At 35.2% G+C, this 22,327-nt stretch overlaps 1 protein-coding gene and 1 pseudogene across 1 annotated transcript; both read left to right on the top strand.

Annotated features, from left to right (window-relative positions):
• The first annotated feature begins 7,292 nt into the window (after positions 1 to 7,292).
• Positions 7,293 to 13,145, top strand: LOC113076925 (potassium channel subfamily K member 1). Its single transcript, XM_026249539.1, has 3 exons — positions 7,293 to 7,824; positions 10,533 to 10,928; positions 11,528 to 13,145. The coding sequence occupies exons 1-3, from the start codon at positions 7,470 to 7,472 to the stop codon at positions 11,788 to 11,790; spliced, it is 1,014 nt and encodes a 337-aa protein (XP_026105324.1). The 5' UTR covers positions 7,293 to 7,469; the 3' UTR covers positions 11,791 to 13,145.
• LOC113076918 (putative thiamine transporter SLC35F3) lies at positions 12,923 to 22,100 on the top strand (annotated as a pseudogene).
• Positions 22,101 to 22,327: the final 227 nt, after the last annotated feature.

Below are 22,327 nucleotides of genomic sequence, written 5' to 3'. Positions count from 1 at the left end.
CGTTTCTCTCTTCGTCTTCTTTTAAATATTGCAATGATAAGACACACAAGGAGATACCAAAAAAAAAAAAAAAAAAAGATCCATTTCAGTCCAAGCCAACTCAATATTATGGTATGAAATCTTCTTCTCTTGACTTTTGTATTGGAGGTTTTTCCGAACTGAAGCTAACAAAAGCCATAAATCTGCCAACATTTTAGGATTAGGGTTTGAATTTAAGACATCTTTCCTTTACTGTTCATATAAATACATTTTAAGGCATCATTGGATCTCACTCTTTATTACCTTATTCATCATAATGAAAAAGAACCATAGTGACAGAAATATATAAATAAAATGATAAAATGCAAGAAATAAAGTAGCTGAAATTTATGAACGAGACAGGTCAGAAATAGTTTCCTCTTCTTCTTCTAGACAAAAATAGCACAAGGAAAAATCTCAGTTTATTTCATTTAAAAATGTGCTTATACAGGGATAATAAAAATTAACTTTATTTTTTTTTTTAAATTGGGATATTCACTGTTCAAAAGTTTAGTGTCCTGAAAGTAAGATGTATTATTTATGTTTTTGAAAGAAGTATTTTATGCTCACCAGGCTCTATTTATTAAATAGACTAAAGTAATTAATATTGTGAAAATATTATTACAATTTGAAATTAATATATTCTATGTAAATATGTTTTATATGTTCCTGTGATGGCTATGCTGAATTTTTAGCAGTCATCAGTGTCACACAATCCTTCAGAAATCATTCTGATATGTTTTGCTGCTCAAGAAACATTTCTTATAATTATAGATCTTTTTAAAACAATTCTGCTGCTTAATATATTGAAAAGCAAATGCTAATGGCCCATCAATGGTCCAGTTTTGTTTGTGGAGAGATGGTTCATATATTCAGTAGCACAAATGGAAAGTTTCACACTTTCATATTTACCTGCTGTGCACAACAATTTCTCAGAATCCACATAGTCCTTCAAAACTGGGAAACTGGCCTAGAAATACTGTTGCAGGTCAACTGTGTGCAGAGACAACTTTTATGTTACTTTTTTATGTTACTTTTTTAACTTTTTATCACGAGCATGTTTTTAAAATGATTTTATCTGCTGTTGTCATCCTTGTTCCAGCAGGGGTAAAATGTGGAAGTCTAAAGGGTCATGGTGAGAAGAGTGGTTCGGTGCTGTTGTTAAACGCTAATATGCAGCAATCTTAGCAGTGCTTTTCCCCAGCAAAGTTCATTAATTATTATAATTTCTAAAAATATTTATTTAATCCTGTTTTGGAAGAGGCCCAGTTTTTATAACTCCTCTTTCAAAACACAAGCCTGTCATATGGCAGGATGGACCTGATGCAGTAAAACAATATTTCATGGAAATTGGGGGAAAAGTTTCAAAGTTTACAAACTACTATATTATCTGCAGTAACCACATAAAAGACGATAAAGTGTAGGTCACCCAGTTGTTTTTTAATGGCCTCAATATTTGACTGATGAACTAATTACCACACAATTTAAGAATGTCAACCAATTTTAAGTTCAAGTTCTCTTTAAGAAAATAGCTCACTCAAAAATAAAAATTTGTTGAGAATTTGCTCAACCTCAGCTCACCCAAGATGTAGTTGAGTTTGTTTTCTTCATCGGAACAGATTTGGACAAATGTAGCCTTACATCACTTGCTCACAAGTGGATCCTCTGCAGTGAATGGGTGCCGTACGAATGAGAGTCCAAACCTCTGATAAAAACACCACAATAATCTACAAGAGTCCAGTCTACCAATTAAGCATTGAAAATGAATCTTCCTTTTCATTATTTTGCATCCTATAAGCTCACTAAAGGTAAACATTTATACAAAAACAAATCGGTTGTCTTAAATTTGGCAGATATTAAAGTGACCAGCTAGCAGACTAAATGTCTTTCACACATGTTTTGCTATGTGATTTGAATGATACTTACAGTGTGTTGTGGCCCAAAATAACAGCTTGTTTTGTAGACACCATATAGAGTAAGAGGAACTGAAATGTCACAACAATGGTTGAGCTCTCACTAATCACACTCTATGGTCAATACATACTTAATTACATTGGCTTACTCATCTGCATATTTGTCCTATAGGTCTAAGGCTATTTCAAGCAAACGTTGGTACAGATCACAACAATTTGGTGCAAGTCATCTGCAAAGGTAACACACTTATTTTAAATGCATTTGATGTTTAAATGCGTTTGATGGGAGTGTAAACAGCTTAATCAAAGACACCAGTCTGAATTCACTATTGGCAGGCAAATAAACATGAATTAATGCTGCAAGGGAGCCAGTGTCAATGTTTTGAAAATAGAGGGACCACAAGACCGAGTTTTCATTTCAGATTAAATTACAAATGCATCTTTTCAGTTGTCGTACAGAGGCATGGCAAACTGATGAGGTATGATTTAGGGTAGATCAAGAGGATATTAACATTGTCACATGCTCTCATGGAGTAAGTTCAGCACATTTGAAACTCCAGCCGCTTTTACATTTCTGTGTCAAGCCAGTAGTCTGTCTGAGAGGTGAAGCTGATTAGCTCTGCACTCAAAACACCAAAAAATGGTGTTGAAGTCATGAAGGAAGATAGCAGATTAAATTAGAAAAGCTTTACATAAAGCGACTCTCGAAGTGTTGTTATTAACTTCACGGGCAAATCTCTGTGGGCTATTGCTATTTAAAATGTGAAAAAATTATCCAGCCTCTTATTTTGTTTTCTCCTTCATTTTGAAAATATGTTTCTTTGATTTATTTAAAAGCCAGTAGGCAGATATTATAGTGACAATATTTTAGTGCTTTTGTGTTTCTTGGCAGAATGAATTACTTTTGCAATAAAACACAAAAGCATTGAAACATAATTTTTCTTCTCATGTCATTTTTTTTTTCCGTCACCATGTTTCCTTAGGAGCTCCATAAAATCTTTATTTGAACACATTTGAATGTTGATGTCGATAACATCTCAAGCTCAATATTTTACACTGTACACTAGAAATGCTAGATCTGGGGTTCTCAACTCTGGCCCTTGAGGTCGACATTCCTGCAGAGTTTAGCTCTGAAAAATCCTAATCAAACCGGCTGAACAAGCTAATCAAGGTCTTCAGGATCACTAGAAAGTTACAAGCAGGTGAGTTTGTTTGAGGTTAGAGCTAAACTCTGCAGGAAAGTGGACCTCGAGGGCCAGAGTTGAGAACCCCTGTGATAGATAGATAGATTTATTTAGTATTTCGAACATTAACTGCGCAGCAAAGTGAATGCAAGAATGCCATTGAGTTTTCTGCCAGTGGCCTTAAAAAGGGCTATATAACTCAAAGGAGGTAATGCAGTATTCTCAGAGGAGTCTACAGAATGCAGCATACTTACCACAGCTCTTCATGAACTTGACCCAGCATAAGAGCCCCTGTGGGGTGGACCTGGCTTTTCCAGATGCCGGCATGAATATCTATGTCCAAGGTGAAACGCAGAACCTGTTGAGCCAGGAGTCTTCTCCTGCACTCAACCTGAAACAGTATGCATAAATATGCTGCATGTGGCCCCAATCAATGATGTGCCCCAAAAAGTACAGCTGAGAACATACATGCTGAATGGCAGCTCCTGCCAAAGCACGCAACCCGGCTAACGAGCGGCTGCCTGGCGGGCACATGGCGTCAGGGTGCTTGTGCGTCAATAAAGAAGACAAACAGAGGCCAGCTGTCAGATTTGTCCTGATCTCAATTTCAGCACTATATTGCAACATAATCCTGGGAACTAGTCAACAGCCCAGGGATGGTCAAAAACAACCCAAACACAAATGCCAACCATTGAGACAGAATGTTGACTCTGGCTGGAAAGCGCTACACGTGTTCGCTTCCTGTCTTAGAAGCCATGCCATGGTTACAGTGAAAATATAAGCAGGCTGTTTCATGCAAGAGACAAATGATAGACTAAAGACAAGGTTAGGTGGAGACTAACAACATGATCTCTTTTGATTTATGAAGTAACCTCGTTCTTGTTTTAAATTCTTGATATTTAATCCCCATGTGCGCATTGACATTTCATCTGTCTTTCCTTTAAGCCAGTATCTGGAAGAAAAAGGCCTTCTGTGAAGCACTAAAATGAAGTTGATTTTTTTTTTAAAGCATTTATACTTCTCTGTCGTTCCTTTATACGCACAGGTGTAGATCAACAGTGTCGATAAAGCCACCAATTAATCTCCTGTTGACATAGGAAATATCTTTACAAGATCTGAAAAATATTATTAAGGCACAAATGAGTAATGGAAATACCATTCCTTATTTGAATAATGGAATAAGCAAGTGAAAAGGGTTTTAAACAGTGAGCAATTAACCTAGTGGTTGCCTCGAAAATCAGAAAGTGTGCTAATTCAAAACACATAACAAACAACTTCCTCTGTATTTAAAGTGGCTAAACATGGAAATCACAAGCTTTTAAAATATAACACTTACCACAATAGGCGGGAAGTACAATAGACAGAGGAACATCAAAGGTCTGCGGCCGTGAAACAGGAAGGATAAATTATACCCAGGTGTAAGATTGGACGTGTTCTAGACACAGTTTAAAGGACTGTAACTCTACAGATGTGGCAGGTTAAACTTGTATTTTTTGTTCCACTCACAGTAGAGGAATGCATATATGAGTGTTAAGGTGACTGAAAAAGTTTGCTGTTTTCAAAAACTTGGTCTGGAGAATAACAAGACCAGGTTTTAGACTCTTTTCCACATCCTGCATCTGACCTTTCAAACACCCTACCTCTGCAAACTTCGAAACGTGATTTTTCTAGTTTTTGAACCCACAGTACCCTCCAGTGGCCATTGAAAGGAGCTTGCACAAAAGGACGCAACCGCATATTCAAAACTGGGTAGCTCAGATAAGTAAGGTTCAGTCATTGAAAACACCATACTCGACCAACCAGTAATCTGAAAATTTGAATGCATGTGGCATTTTCAATGTATAACGTGTTTTTTATGGCTCAGTGTATTCTGCAGTATTAAAGGGATACGCACAAAAGAATGTGGTTTTAAATTCCACCATGCTGTTTTTCTATTTTAACATGCTCTTGATGGATGTTGTGAATCTCCTTTGCGCTCGTATCTTTTGCTTAAAAACGCGCTTAAGTTGTTCAACTTTTATTCATGCTTTTTTATCCCCTTACCCTGCATCTTGCGTTTTTAAAAAGTTTTGCATTATACTGCGTTTTTTTTTTTTTTTTGTAAAAATGCATGGCCATTATATGCATTATTTTATAAAGAATCAGACATGATTCTGTTGAGTTTATGAACACAATGGCCAATCAGAGGCGTCCACAAATGTCATTGCTGAAACCTCTGAGTTTTTGCATGTTAGGGGGACCCCCAAGAGCTTTGATGGTGAGTGTGATTTCACCAAGTACAACATGTTCAACATGATCATTCCAATCAACCAATCAGAATTGAGAGAACTTTACAGGAAATGTCAGTTTTAAGCTTACGACCAGGATTAGGTGCTTCAACACCCTTGTTAATCAGCTATCATTTCCCTCCGATTTTAGGAATTAATTATGGATAAGGTTAGGTTTAGGGGTAACGGATTGGGTTAAGTCTGTATTTTTTGACAGTAATGTTGATCCAGGATCAACAAAAGATGTTGATCCAGGAACATGTCTTTCTTGGCAAAATCACGCTGACCAGCTTTGACACAGTTCTAACACTGATTCCACTGCCCTGTGTTTTTAAATGCAAAAACCCATTCTGTGCACCTTAGGGTTTTCAATATCTTGTGATTTCCACTAGAATAACATAGTTTAATCTTATTGTCAGTTACATTTATGTCAATAATTGTCTTAGCACATTAGCTGTAACGTGTTCCTTGCAGTATAACAATTACGTTGGCTCTGCAGCCTTGTGCCTCTGAGTGAAAGCAACAACCTTGACTACTGGGCTCAGGTCTGGCCAGAGGTTTCACATTTCATTCGATCATACAGAAATAACCCAAAGAAGCAGAGCATAACATAAAAAGAAAGCTCTTACAGTTTCTTCTTCTGTTCAGTACCAAAAATAAAACATACAGTCATCCAGTGATGCAGCAAAACTGCAAAATGGCAAAAGGTGCAGGAAGTACAGCTCTCACATCAAGCTGTCCAGCCACTCACAAAATCTGGCATTAAATGTATGACAAGTAGACACTATCCACATAAGCAGTCTGATGATCTCAGTTGTATTGTGCATCAGCAGCTTTAGCTACAAAATGTGCACCGACCTGTTTACTGAGATAATCATCTCATGCTCTGTAATTTCTATGCAAAGGGTGGAGTGATGCTTTTAAAGTGAGGAAACTTTAAAAAAAATCATCAAAACTGTCCAAAATCATGACATTCGTCCTAGCTCTTCTCGAGATTCAAGAACAAGATCAATTTGATTCACAAGTAAATTCAGTATTAAAAATATCTGATTCAAAAGAGCAATTCAATAACAAAGCATGAACTGGATAACAAAACTGGTCTGAATGATTCATTTGTGAATCAAACTGATCTTGTTCTTGCGTTTAGAAGATTATCAGCATACAGAAACTTGTAGTAGGCTATATATACCACTTTTATTATACTTTTTCATTATGCTTTTGTACTCAGGGTTCATTTACATTTATTGATTAGATGATACACTGAAACAGGTAATTGAACTCTAAAACTGCATACAGACCACTTTGCAATGCCCTTTACAGAAACCAGACAAGAGTTTTGGCTATGCTCCAAATAAAAGATTTCTGATACACACGAGGAAGCATGGAAAGCTCAAACAACACTTTTGTTTAAGATCACCTTTCAAATCTTTTGCCATCCCATGACCCCATCCAGTCACCACCTGGTCAAACCTGTTCTACCAGGTAACAGAATATGTATGTCTCACTTGCTGACCCTAATGGGGCTTTCACTTAGGCACTATGTAGTAGCCATCCACTCTTTGAAACAACTGCTAAACTGTATCTGTCTTCAAAACGCAAATTCCTCAGGTTTACGTTACTGGGTGCGCCCTGTCGTGATAAATGTAATGAATAGAGCCGACCTGCGTAAGTTGAGTTGAGGCGTGGAGGAACGAGACGTCACGAGCCTGACGCAAAAAAATATGAATCCCACTAAGGCGAAGGCTATCTCATGAATATTAATCAGGTAACTCTGACGGCAACCTTCCAATGGTGATGGCTTGTTTTATAAATATTAATTAGGTACTGCTGACGTTGCGTTGTTACCTTCTACAGGCGAATAGTGTATTCATTAATATTAATATAACCCTTCACCATAGTATGATTTGTAAACGCGGCTTCTGATCTTCCGTCACATCAGCTCCGCAATACTGGCAGGGGACGAACAGGAAATTTTAACTAAAAGACAGCTGTAAGAGTGTTTGCTCCCTTTTATTTGTAGGAAACCAGTGTATTCCTGTAATTCAACTGCTTGTATTAATTGTCCCACCTATTTAGTCGCGAAGACAATGCTTCAGTGTCTATCTGGAAGTTCGTGTGCGCGTGTCATAGAAGGTTACAGGTCTACGTGGTATTTCTTGGTCCTGGTGCTGGGGTATGTGTTATATCTGTTATTCGGGGCTTTAGTGTTTTCCGCGGTGGAGCTGCCGTATGAAGAGCAGCTTCGGCAGGAGCTTCGGACCGTGAAGCAGCAGTTTCTAGAGGATAATGAATGTCTGTCCGAAGAAAGACTCGAGGAGTTTCTCACCAGGGCTCTAGAGGCGAGTAATTACGGTGTGTCGGTTCTCAATAATGCTACCACTAACTGGAACTGGGATTTCACGTCAGCGCTCTTCTTCGCCAGCACTGTGCTTTCCACGACAGGTGAAAACAGACTTTCTCTTGACAATATTAAATAGCCATGATAGAATTGTTTTTGTATTTTCACCCAGTTGTTGATTTACATGATATAATTTACTGTCTGTAGTCCTGTAAGCCGTTCTTTAAAATCATTTACCCAAGAGCCGCAATGACAGAAGACAGCAAGTAGCGAGGCCTCTGTGATGTCATTCGTAAGGTCGACCTGTCCTCTCTGAGATCTGATAAAAGCATTAGCTTACGCCTATGAAGTCTGAAAAGCATGTAATATATATATATATATATATATATATATATATATATATATATATATATATATATATATATATATATATATATATATATATATATATGTATATATATATATATATATATATATATATATATATATATATATATATTAGTTCATGATATATTGTCATTGTTAACAATCAGGCACATAAAGCTTTGTTGACTTTTAAGTCATTATGAAGGGAGGGAGAGAGATAGACTGCTCTAAGCCATTAAACACTGTAGGCAGGTCTCTTTTCTTGAGTTACATCCTTGTTGTAAGCATATTTAGTATATCATACTGTGTTTTAATTGCTTAGAGCAGTCTGTCTCTCTCCCTCCCTTCATAATGACTTAAAAGTCAACAAAGCTTTATGTGCCTGATTGTTAACTATGGCAATATATCACAAACGTTTACAAACATAATACAGACTGTAATACAGACCATAAATAAAGGCAAATTATATTTTTTCATAACAAACTTCAAAATTCAATAAAATAAGGTACAGTGGGAATTTAGACCCAGACAATTTATTTTGCATGTTTAAGGACAATTATTAGTACAAACTTTACAACATTAAATGAACAGCACTTTTGTTAAATATAATTATATGCAATCACATGAGATAAATACATTTAACTCTTCTAGAAAAAACGATATATATACACACACACACACACACACACACACACACACACACACACACAGATGCTGGTCATATTAGAATATCATAAAAATGTATTTCACTAATTCCATTAAAAAAGTGAAACTTGTATATTACATTCATTCATTACACACAGACTGATATATTTCCAATGTTTATTTCTTTTATTTTTGATGATTATAACTGACAACTAAGGAAAATCCCAAATTCAGTATCTCAGAAAATTTGAATATTACTTAATAACAATACAAAGAAAGGATTTTTAGAAACCTTGGCCAACTGAAAAGTATGAACATGAAAAGTATGAGCATGTACAGCACTCGATACTTAGTTGGGGATCCTTTTGGCTGAATTACTGCAGCAATGCGGCGTTGCATGGAGTCGATCCGTCTGTGGCACTGCTCAGGTGTTATGAGAGACCAGGCTGCTGTGATAGTGGCCTTCAGCTCTTCTGCATTGTTGGGTCTGGCATATCACATCTTCCTCTTCACAATACCCAATAGATTTTCTGTGTGTGTGTGTGTGTATATATATATATATATATATATATATATATATATATATATATATATATATATATATATATATATATATTTAACATGGACCAAATTACTTATAAAGGGCTTCATTATTTCAAAAATAATGACCAGCAGTGTCATGCAACTTATTAATTAATAACAATAACATTAACATTTCAGTCAGTGCTCAGGATAGTAGCAATAATATAATACCAAATACATAGGTAAAACATTACAATTGTAATTGGGCTACTTTTAAATCGTTTTGTACTAATGGTGATGATGATCGTCAGAGATTTTATTATATTTATTACTACACCCTTACAAATAAAGAAAAACAAGTGCATGCTCACATATTTACATCCCTTTAGGAGCCCTAGTGGTTTTGTAATTCATTGCTGTGGGTGACCTGAAGGATGTCTGAAGGATAAGCATGCCGGTTGTGTAGTGTTTCCAAGGATTATGTAACTTAATCCAGAAGGATTTAAGTACTACAACAGGAACCAACCTTGACATTCCTAGTAACTTTGCCTTATGTGAATAATATGGTGTTTAATTAAAAAACAGATTAACTGGTTAATTAAGTAAAATGCTAGATGTGATCAGGCCAATCAGAACTAGCCAAATGACTTATCCCAAACATACCAAAACCCAAAATATGCCACTCCCATACCTAAATACAAATTTAGTTATGATTATGCTTTATACAAAAAAATAACTTACAAATGTGGGAGACTGTAAAAAATATTTTTTTCGAAGTTAAAGTAAATAAAACAGATTATTGGAGTTTGTATTACACATTTTATATTTAATTCAACGTCTTGCCATTTCTTTACATTCACATTTACAATACAACACATTTTTTTTATTATATAATATATAATGGAAAAATAATAGAGCAGCTTTTTTAAGAAAACACGTAGTTAAAAAAATACACTGCAAGTCTAAAGGTTTTTTTTTTTTCAAAGAATATAATTAGAATAGAGAATGCTAGAGTTAGAGGGTCAAATAAAGATGGAAGAAATGTGTTTTTAGCTGATTCTTGAAGATGGCTAAGGAGCTCAATGTCTCCCAACCAGTATCCCTCTCTTATCTCATCATGTAGAACAGTTTTATTATTGGTAGAATATAAAATGGGTAAAATAGTTTAGTACATCTATTTCAGTCAAATACAATCTGTGCAATATGACCTATAACCAGCGGGGGAAAATTCAACCTGTGAACTGACCTATTCAAAGAGCTATTCATGTGTTTTTTCCAGGATATGGCCACACCGTTCCTCTCTCAGATGGTGGTAAGGCCTTCTGCATCATTTACTCAGTGGTGGGAATCCCATTCACCCTGCTGTTCCTGACTGCAGTGGTCCAGAGGATCATGGAGTTCAGTACCCGCAGGCCAGTGGAGTACCTGCACCGGCGCTGGGGCATGTCCAAACCTACGCTGGCTGCCCTGCACGCCACTCTTCTGGCTATTATAACCATCTCCTGCTTCTTCCTCATACCTGCCATCATCTTCTCAGTACTGGAAGAGGACTGGAATTTCCTGGAGTCCTTCTATTTCTGCTTCATCTCTCTAAGTACTATTGGCTTAGGCGACTATGTACCAGGAGAAGGCTATCATCAGAGGTTCAGAGAACTCTATAAATTAGGCATAACAAGTAAGTGCACAGTTTGTTTAATCATTTTAATTTAATTAAAATTTTAAACCAATTTAAGCCCGGTTTACTTTCTCGCATTTATACATGCACTACTGTTCAAAAGTTTAGGGTGGGAAAGATGTTTAAAATGTAAGAAGATGCTGATTTGGTGCTCAAGTAACATGGTTAAGGCTGCTTGATATTTTTTAAGAAACTGTGGCACATTTTTTCAGGATTCTTCGAAGAATAGAAAGTCCAAAAGAACAGCATTTTTTTTTTTCAACAGTGTAAAGTTCCTGTCACTTTTGATTATTTTAATGCATTTGTGTTTGATAAAAGTAATAATCTAACTGACCCAAAACTTTTGAACAGAATTTGATAGAGACAATGAAACATGTAGCAGAACTTGAACTTTGGACTTGAACTTTAGCTTCTTTAACTTTGATTGAACTTTATCTTAGGTCTTAGGTTGCTTTGCTAACTTAGTGTTTACATACTTCAATTGTTTCTTTTTTTATTTCTAACAATTAATTGACCAAGGCTCCGAGTAATATCACTGTAGACTCCTTAAGCGTCGCTTTCTGATTCTCTTTAACCTTATCTGTTTCTCTCTTGTACAGTATATCTGATATTGGGCTTGATCGCGATGTTGGTGGTTCTGGAAACCTTCTGTGAACTTCAGCACCTGAAGAAGCTCAGGAAGATGTTCTACTTAAGGAAACAAAAAACAGAGGACCAGCTTAACATTGTGGATCATGATCACCTCTCATTTGCCTCTGTGTCAGACCAGGCAGCCTCATTTAGGGAAGATAAGACGGATATGTTTCCTGATGACATAGTCTCTGCCTCACCTGCTACCTCCAATGGACCAATGGACCGATGAGACGTACTGAAATTCTGTCATGTAAACTTGACACGTTAATATTTCTGAAACATCTCCGCTAAGAGCATAAATGTATTGTTAGTGTACCGTACTCTGCTGTCACATTAACGGAAAACTACCATAGATACAAATATTTGAAACACATGCTAAAGGTAATTTATTATTGATAAGGATTATATGAATTTGTAGAATACATAATATCATATGAGATCATTGTTCATGCAGCTGCTGAACTGGAAAACATGTTGTGACCAGGGTTTTGTGTGTGTTTGTGTGCGTATGTTAAAGATAAATCCATCCATTACTCTGAATATAAATAGTTAACTGGTAAGTGGTTGTAGACTAGTATATCATACTTCATATGCTGTTCTTGTTAGGTGACTTAAAGGGATCCACATCCTGTATTACAGATGTATTAATGGGAATCATGTCTTACTTAGACTAAGTTTGTAGGCATTGCTTAAGAAAGGAAAACACTACATGACTCTTAAGACAATTTCTGCCCTGATTTACAGTCTGGAAAAGTCGACACTATCAAGTATAGTAATAAGTTTTTTTTTTTTTTTGCTTCAGATTATGATTATATCCTGTCGGAGGATATCAAAAGTTGTATATTTAGAGCTGATTTCAGAACACATTGTTTTCATTTGTCAGTAAAAAATGCACACATTTCTGTGTGAGTTTGTTGTGTTTTTGGAAAATCTGGTGATTGTTTGATCCTTAGACTTTTAGTCGTTTTAAAAGTTGTGTGGTGTATTCCAGCCTTAATTCTACTCAAGGTCTGCAATTGCACGATACCTAGTGTTTTAAAATCTGTTTTTGATTTAAAAAATCATGTAGTGTATTCCAGCCTTTAGCCATGGCGCATTGTTTTTTTGTTTTTGTTTTTTGTTTTTGTTTTCTTAGATTTTTTTGAAAAGACAGGGGCAGGTCCCTGGTGACATTCTTTAATTAACTTGTAAAGGGAATTTATAATATAAATTTTAGTAGAGACATCAGACAATCAGAAATCTGTATATTTAATTTCTTTACTTGGCTTTAGTCATGTTGGCTCTTCTGCAGTTGCAGTAGGCATTGTCCACCACCTAAAGGTGCTGTTGTGCATTGAGTGTCATTACTGTTGTATTGTAAGATGAGAGCATCATTGCATCGGTACATTCTTGACATATACCCAGTGACTGGGTATATTGCTGAAGGGAACTCATGTTAATTTATAATTATTTTTGGTTTAAATTTGCATATTTAAATTGTATTGCACATGCCTAAAGATACTGAAAGTTGTGCATTTATTGTACCATATGTCTTGAGTTGCACTTTAACAAAACAGAATAAACTTGATTTTTGGTTATACTGTAGATGGTGTAATTGTATTGTGTCCATTCTTCAGCCAGAAGCACAGTTTTGTACATATGAACTGAAACAGAACTTGCAGCACATATCAAATCTAATCCAAACACATCTCCACCTCTCAAGAGATTTTTACTTTGATTATTTTGCTAGGCTATATAGGTGTGTTAAAACCCTGAGCAGCTGTACAGTCTGTTAACAGTATATCAGAATGCCTGCTCAGTGCTGTTAAAAGAGATATTTACTCTGCTGTTTGAAAGTGAATTTGATGCCATCCTTTAATAGTGGTGCTGCAATTGGGCCGAGGTTATGTTAACAAGGCCCTGCAGCTGGAAGTTTAAGTAATGATTCATCTTCTGTAGGTATTGACTTTATATGAGACATTTGAGACAATCGAGACATTTGTTAACAAACAGTAAAAGTACAGAGTTCATTCATTGTGAATGCTAATACGGAGATTATAGCTAAAACATAAATACATTTAAATAACAAATTATATAAATTATTAGGCTTCAAAAGTATTTGATGAGAAAAATTTGGGTTCATATAGAACTCTCTGAGTCTCATTGCTATCTCGGAGAAAGAACCAAAATATTGATGAGTTTGTTTTGATGGCTCTTTCCTATGAAAACATTTGATGTGTAGTACCAAAGGTAAAGGTACAGTATTTTATCTGGCAGTTGAAGGACTATCTGGCAGTTGAAGCCACCCTTGTATAATTTTTGAAATAAATGAATAATAACCCTATGGATTACAATAAATATTCTATATATATATATATATATATATATATATATATATATATATATATATATATATATATATATATATATAAAACATTAATAAAAAATAATAACAACATGCCACTCTGTCCCTTTTTGTACCAATTCATGGGGAACCCATCTTAACCAAAAGTCTATTAAAATATTTTTAACTCCACAAATCTAACAATATTAATTTATTTTGTGTATATATATACACACACACACACACACACACACACACATACACACACACACACATTTATTTATTTATTTATTTTTATATTCACAATTCACAAAATATTCACAAATCTAAAAACATCAATCTGTCCACAAATTCCCTTTTAGCAAGCAGACAAAATCAGTATCAGTCCTCAGATCAGACAGCTGAAATCCCTCGTCATTACTGGTGAAGATCTTAGTGGAGAATTGAAGTCATCAAGATCGGTATAGTACATCAACAATGCATCCATAGAAGAGCGGATTCTGAGGATCACTGGTTACTATGGCTGTAACTCTTTTAGAGGTAGTACACTTGATTCATGCTTGTTTTGTAAGTTAAATGTACAAATAATTAAATTCATATTATATGAGTTAAGGGCATAGAGCTATAAGGGTGTCCATACAGCTGCCTTAAAGGGATTGTGTACCCAAAAATGGAAATTCTGCAATAAACACACACAAACACACACACACACATATATATATAGAAGGAATGCTTGTTAACCAGTTCAGGAAAATTCTGCAAAATATCTTATTTTGTGTTCCAGAAAAAAAGAAAGATACTGTACATATACAGGTTTGAAAGTGTAGTGAATGATGACAGAATTTTCATTTTTTTAGGTTATATACATGTATAGTATACTGTATAGAAATAAAAAAGTATTAAATTAATTTCATGATATTGCATTATATAATTTTACATGCATTATGTAAGCATTTTGGTTGCACGTGCTTTGCATTGCTTGATGCTTGAAATATTCTGGTTGACTCCTTATTAGAAAATTTTAAGGTCTCTCAAAGTTTACAGCATGGACTGTTTTTTTTTTCCTTTCTTTTCATCAAGCTTTTTTATATATGAGAACTGAAAATCTATAATTTATGATGTAAACACATCGATCAAAGACCAGCTTTACACCTTGCATCAAATTGAGCTCCTCTGCAACCCCACGCACAAACATTTCTTTGGCACTATAGAGTTCTGTTGACACAGGCACAAGCAACGCAATCTATCACCCATTCGATAAACAGATTAATCAGATCATTTGTAAACAAAAAGCCCTTTCTGTTACTTTCTATTTTTATAACCACTGTACACAGTAAAAAAAAAAATAATAATGCAATGTTTATGATCCCTCTCATTTAAAAAAAAAAAAAAGATAAACATCTTGCATATTCTGCAAATATCCAAGCAAATTTGTCACCAGATGTATATATTGTTGTCTTTGAGCTAAGCACTGTAGCCTGAGTTATGACGTGCAGCTCTGTCAGTGACTCTATTTTGCTTGAGAAGGTAACTGAGTCAGAGCCCAGATTTGCTGAATCATCAGGGGCAGACGAGGTCTCTCTCAATTATCATTTTCAATCATCCACTGACTGCATCATAGCATAAAATTTGTGTGCACTCTCATGCACAAATTAAACTTATGGAACAACTTGACCTGTTAGTCACATAAGGATAATTGAAGAAAAATGTAAGTCATGTTGTAATTGTAAAGATACAAATATTTTATTTTAACAGATTCTGCTAAATAATACTTAAGAATAATATTGAAATAAAACCTCTAAAAACCTCTGAGAGCAGTCGATGGAGAGATGATAAATGCCAACTAAATGCTATAATGGTGGATTTCTAGGCTAACGGATGGATTTTATTGATTTGTGCAATCAACTTATATCTTAACTTTTCAGTTCACAACTTTAATTAGGCAGTTCAACATGTTTTTAGTTCACACATTGCCACTATACAGGGTTGAATTTAAAAGGCAATTCTTTAACCACTTTTCCACCACCTTCTTATTGATGTTTGGGTTAATGTGTGAAGCACTGGGCTGGCACTCAGACACATCAACTATCCCAGACTGTGGTGTGACTATGATAATGAGACCTTTGTTCTGTTGACTGACTGCTACTTGGGGACAATCTGTCTTTCTCCTTGTCCTTTTAGCACTGACAGTTCTGTCTCTCAGACCATTAAGTACACACTAAATATTCTCTTACAGGCAATGAGGGCAAAACTATGTTATATAAAGGAGAAATGAGAATATTTGTAATACAAAACAGTGTTGCATCTTCAGTACCACGGACAGCAATTTACATTCTGTACATTCTACATTCTTCATACACCTTGTGTATTGCTTCTTGCCATCGAATGTTCTTGTATGTTCTTGAATGTATCATGATTTATGATGTTGTATAACTATATGTCCTACTTCAAAAAAGCCTAAGGATGAGTCAGAAATATTTTCTGTGATAAATGACTTTACGACACAAATTTGACACAAAAACAAATTTGACTCTTTTTCTTACTATTGCAATTTATGTTTTATCTCACAGTTGTAACTTTATTTTTCATAACTGAAACTCTTTTATAACTTTATATATCACAATATGAATTACAGTACTGTTTAAAGTTGGGGGTAAGTAAGATTTATTTTTGAGAGACAGTAATATTTTTATTCTGCAAGGATGCATTAAATTGATCAGAAGTTACAATAAATATGTTTATAATGTTACAACGTGTTCAAATACATGCTGTGAACTTGGTATAAATAAAGTTTCCACATAAATATAAAACAGCAAAACATTGTTTATATTAAGAAATGTTTTAAGCACATAATTTCTGAAGGATCATTGGAAAATGGAGTAATAGCTGCAGAAATTTTTGCTCTGCCATCAAAATATTTAGAAATAGAAATCAGTTATTTAATAGTGTCTAATATTTCACAATATTACTGTTTTTATTGTATTTTTTAATCAAATAAATTCAGCCTTAGAGAGCATAAGAGACTTATTTCAGAAACAATAACAAATTCTTCCCTACCAAAAACATTCCAAAAGTGCTTGCTGTGAGTTATCCTACTAAATGTACAGTTCTGAAATGATATTCTATTATCTTATAAACTGCATTTCAGATTTGTCAGCGTCAGCTTTCTCCTAGAGTTCTGCATGAAAGTTTATTTTCTAAAAAAAAACAGATAGTGATGTGATTTAAATGCCTTCGACAATGCTTATGCTTTTGTATTATGCAGTTATATTGTCTGTATCAGCTGGGGAGGACCAGTCCAACGGCGAGAATGTGGAAGTGAAGGTACAGTAGATGGCCATTCTCTAACAGAAACAGTCAAATCAGATTGTGGGAACAGGCTCCAGAGGCTCCACTGCTGTTTGCATATGACACAGAGCACTGTGGGGTGTCGCTTTGGTGATCTGCATCTGCTTTTCTTGGTCAGGCTGCACTCAGTTAGCCAAAATAACCATCAGACACTTGAATGTCCCATTCACTCTCACTTGGTTCTCCACCTCCTGGAATTGTGCCATCTTCCCTCTTTACTACCTGGGTCACCTGTGCTTTAACAAACAAAGACAGACTCCCAGACAGTGCTTCAGGTGAGTTGGGTTGGGTTTCCTTTCATGCAAGGAGATTTGATTCTGTAACCTATTAAACCTAACTGCATTTCAAAATGAGAACTCTTTGCAAAAATGCTGCACTGTGAAATAGTTTGGTTTTATGCAGTCAACTTTTGTTGACTTTGCGATTTTGTTGGCCTTGGCTGCTTAGATAGAGGACTTGACACTAACCTCATTTTCTTAACAATCTCTTATGGCATTTTTGTCTTTTGTGAGTTCAGCACAAATTATTTTTTTTAGGTGTAATTCAACGAAACCAGGATTTCCCAAAATGGGATAGTAATATAAAATATTTTTATGGTGTTATACTGTTGTGTGCAATTGTGAATAAGTCTATAATGGATTTTTACTTTTTATCATAATGTACTGTATTGTTAAAAAAGTCAGACATGTTCCTGTATTCCATTTAATCACAGATTGTAGCAGCCATTTTAGCCATTGGGGGAATTGTTATGATGACATATGCCGATGGTTTCCACAGCTATACTCTGTGATGGGCATCTCCCTTGAGGTTGGTTCTGCATTAACAGCAGCTATATACAAAGTAAGACGGGATTGTAAAGCACAACAAGCACATGATTTGCTGCTATTTCAGAGATATTTTAAATGAACATTTAATTATTTTATCCTCTCTTCATCTGTAGAGACATCCATAAGTGTAAATGTGTTTCTTCAGGTTCTGTTGAAGCTAGTTCTGGGTAGTGCAAAGCTGGATGAAGCAGATGTGTATCTAACTTTTCTCGGTGGAGCTAATCTGGTCTTCATTAGTGCTGTACCTCTGATCCTGCTTATCACTGGGGACGAGGACTTTGTTTCACCAAGAGATTTGCCATGGCCAAGTATCTGGCATGTCTGCTCTTCTGCTTGGTAAGAGGATAGACACCAATACAGAAACACATAATGTGCTCATATAAACAAATTGAATGTGTGCCATCAGAATGAAAGTTCAAGCAGTTGATACAATATCCAAAAGTAATCCATACAACTTCAGTCCATCAATTAAAATCTCCTGAAATGGAAAACTGTGTTTTTAATAAACAAATCCATCATCAAGACATTTTAACTTTAAATATTTTTCTTTTGCTATTCTCTTAGTGTTCAACTTCCTCTTGAATTTTGGTATTCTGATAAATCTTCCTACTCTGATTTCTCTGGGCGTCTTCCTCAGTGTGCCTGTCAACGCTGGTGAGTCATAAAAGAGCCACTTGTTGTTTTTAAAGGTGTATGTTGTTCAAAATTGTGTTTATATGAAATATTTTTTCTTCTGTAATCCACAAAAGCTCTTTTCTATAAACTGAACATACACTTTGACCAAACTTAAAAAATGGCACAAAATAAATAACAGCACGCAATTTCCTTTTGTGTTTCACGGAAGATAGCAAGCCATACAGGTCTGGAACAACATGAGGATCAGTAAATGATTTTTGAGTAAATTACTTTTCTTTATTATTATTTTACTCCTTTACCCCATAATATACACTACTGTTCAAAATTCTGTCTCGGCACGATGTTTTTGAAAGCTGTCTCTTATGCTCACCAAAACTGCATTTATTAAAGACAGTAATATTGTGAAATATTAGTACAATTTAAGATAACCATTTTCTCTTTTAATAGATATTAAAATTTAATTTATTCCTGTGATCTCAAAGCCGAATATCCAGCAGCCATACCTCCATTCTTCAGTGTCAAAAATCATTATAATATGCTGTTTGAATGCTCAAGAAACATTTCTTATTATTATCAGTGTTGAAAACAGTTCTGCTGCTTTTTTGTGGAAAACAATAAGCCTATTTGTATTTATAATATTGTGCAACATTACAAATGCCATGTTGCCACTTTTGATCAATTTAATGCATCCCTGCTGAAATTTTTTTTAATAATAATTGGAGGGTAAATATCAAAGATTAGTTTAAATGTTTTCCAAATTGCCCTGATTACATGAGATTCTTTTTTGTTTCAAGACTAAAATATTCAAATGTTTAACTGTAATACCTGTGTGACCATCAAAAATCTTCCACACTCCAGTCATAGATTGCTACTTGTGTGAGATCCAGCTCAACAGTGTACGCATCATTGCCGTGTCCATCATTTGTTTGGGCTTCCTTTTGCTCTTACTACCTGAGGAATGGAACCAGTGCCTGCCACAGTTACCAATAGTATGTTCCTGCACAACCGGAGGCTGCAGATTCAGGACCGCAGATCTGGGCTGCAGTTCTAGGACCCTAGTTTTTCCTGACAGCGCCACCTACCGTACTGGCCAATATAGCGACGGCTGCAGTTTCAGGACCACAGTTCTAGTACCCTGTTGGTTTAGTTTGCAGTCACGTTACTTTGTATATAGCATCAATATATTAATCTCAGTAGCATGTTTTTAAATGTGATTTTTGATTCAAAATGCAGCAGAGTTAAATTACTAAGTGTGCTTTGAGCCACAATTTTAAATTTAAACATGAATTTACACAAAATATAAATGAAATATCAATTTTGTAAAATTGATGTATATCAATGTTAAAACAATTGTAAAAAATGAAGAACCTTAAAAGTCTTGAATTGTCTCTTGAATTATACAGTATATTGATTCACTTCCTTAAGGTGAATTAGCTCATTATCAGGTAAGTTAAAGTTGGAATCAGCATATGGAGTCACTAAATTACTGCCAATATTTTAAAAGTTGTTGAGAGGCAAGACAAGACACAAGAATGATTCAAGAATGTTTATTTATATACATATATACATATTACATACATATATATATATATGTATGTAATATGTATATATATATTATAGTTCAGACCAAAAGTTTGGACACACCTTCTCATTCAAAGAGTTTTCTTTATTTTCATTACTATGAAAATTGTAGAGTCACACTGAAGGCATCAAGGGCTATTTGACCAAGAAGGAGAGTGATGGGGTGCTGCGCCAGATGACCTGGCCCCCACAGTCACCGGACCTGAACCCAATCGAGATGGTTTAGGGGTGAGCTGGACCACACACAGAAGGCAAAAGGGCCAACAAGTGCTACGCATCTCTCGGGGAACTCCTTCAAGACTGTTGGAAGACCATTTCAGGTGATACCTCTTGAAGCTCATCAAGAGAATGCCAAGAGTGTGCAAAGCAGTAATCAAAGCAAAAGGTGGCTACTTTGAAGAACCTACAATATGACATATTTTCAGTTGTTTCACACTTTTTTGTTATGTTTATAATTACATATATAATTCCACATGTGTTAATTCATTGTTTTGATGCCTTCAGTGTGAATCTACAATTTTCATAGTCATGAAAATAAAGAAAACTCTTTGAATGAGAAGGTGGGTCCAAACTCTTAGTCTGTACAGTATATACTTGTCATTTTTGTGACAACATCACAACAGCACCAAAGTGAACCCCTTTTCCATCAGTTGCTGCATGGATAGAATGGCTGTAGGCTTCAACTCTAGAGAAAGAGAGAGCAAGAGACAGAGAGAGATAAACAAGAAACATTTGTTTAACATATTCAACTGGAATATATATATATATATATATATATATATATATATTTATTTTATGAAAAGTGAAAGTCCTTGCAGCATGTGGTGCATCTCTTCAATTCGGTCAGGGATTTCCCTTTTTGATTGTTATATGTATCTTGGAAACGTGAGAGTGTACTTGTTAGAATATTTTGAGATCATGAAAATATCCCTAGTGCCTTTTTTAATCATCTGTCCTACAATGAGCCTAATCGAATTCATAAAATCACTTCATATTGGCCATGCAAAACATGACAGAAACTAACACATGATGCAATGTATAACTGTATGTGGAATAGACCTGCAGATTAGGCCAAATTGTAACAAACTATTAAAATTGCCAAATGCCTAATTTATCATTGCAAAACAATGCCAAAATAACAGGCTAACACATACTGCAACTAGGCAGTCAGTGCAGTTTAATTATGAAATATATGTTATACCTAAATATGGTAAAACAACGACTATTAAGCCAGTATTCACACTAATACATTAAGCTGCAGGTAAATCTTACAAACCTTACAACAACCATGCTCTTGTCATCTGATAAGTTTAATTAATGTGCAGGCTAGATTCACTTATAATACTTCGTCATTAAAACACAATTAAGATTTATGAAATCATAGCCACGAATTAACGTCGTAGTAATTAATAAAACTAGCTCACAAATTCTTAATTTGGTGGGAATTAATTATTAATTCATAGGTAGCAGTTCTCACTATGTAAACTTTGCACCGTTTAAACGTTATAAAATAAAACTTAATTAAATATCGATACTCACCGTCTGGTTGCTGTCCACGTCGTCCATCTTTAATTGGTGTTGATTCAGTACAGTAGGTGGCGCTGTCACAAAAATACTAGGGTCCTAAAGCTGCGGTCACAGAATTGCGGTCCTTTAACTGCAGCCTCCAGTTGTGCAGGAATACCCTTCTCACAGTTACGATCAATGCTGTACAACCGAGAAGAGCCACACGAGAGCGCCAGAGACAAACTCTCAGAGACGCTTCACATCAGGCTAAGAGAGGCCAAGAACTACATCTCCAAATTCACCTGTTACAGTTATTGAGTTAATAACGAGCAAGTTTGTGTTTCATTTTTAAGAGCCACAGTGTGAGAGTTTAAGTCTCCAAGTCAGCTTTATTTATATAGCACTTTATACAGTGGAAAACAGGAAAATAGTTTGTCGATAATGCAAGAGTACGATAACAAACAATCGAACAAAGCTCTAAGCGAAGATCAGATATGTCTTGTGTTGATTTGTATATTTCATTGTCGCTTCATGTGTTGAATGAG

Source organism: Carassius auratus, unplaced genomic scaffold (assembly GCF_003368295.1).
Source record: "Carassius auratus strain Wakin unplaced genomic scaffold, ASM336829v1 scaf_tig00021493, whole genome shotgun sequence".
Lineage (NCBI taxonomy): Eukaryota > Metazoa > Chordata > Actinopteri > Cypriniformes > Cyprinidae > Carassius > Carassius auratus.
Note: the sequence above shows the minus strand (reverse complement) of the source record. Positions and strands in the feature narration are given on the sequence as shown.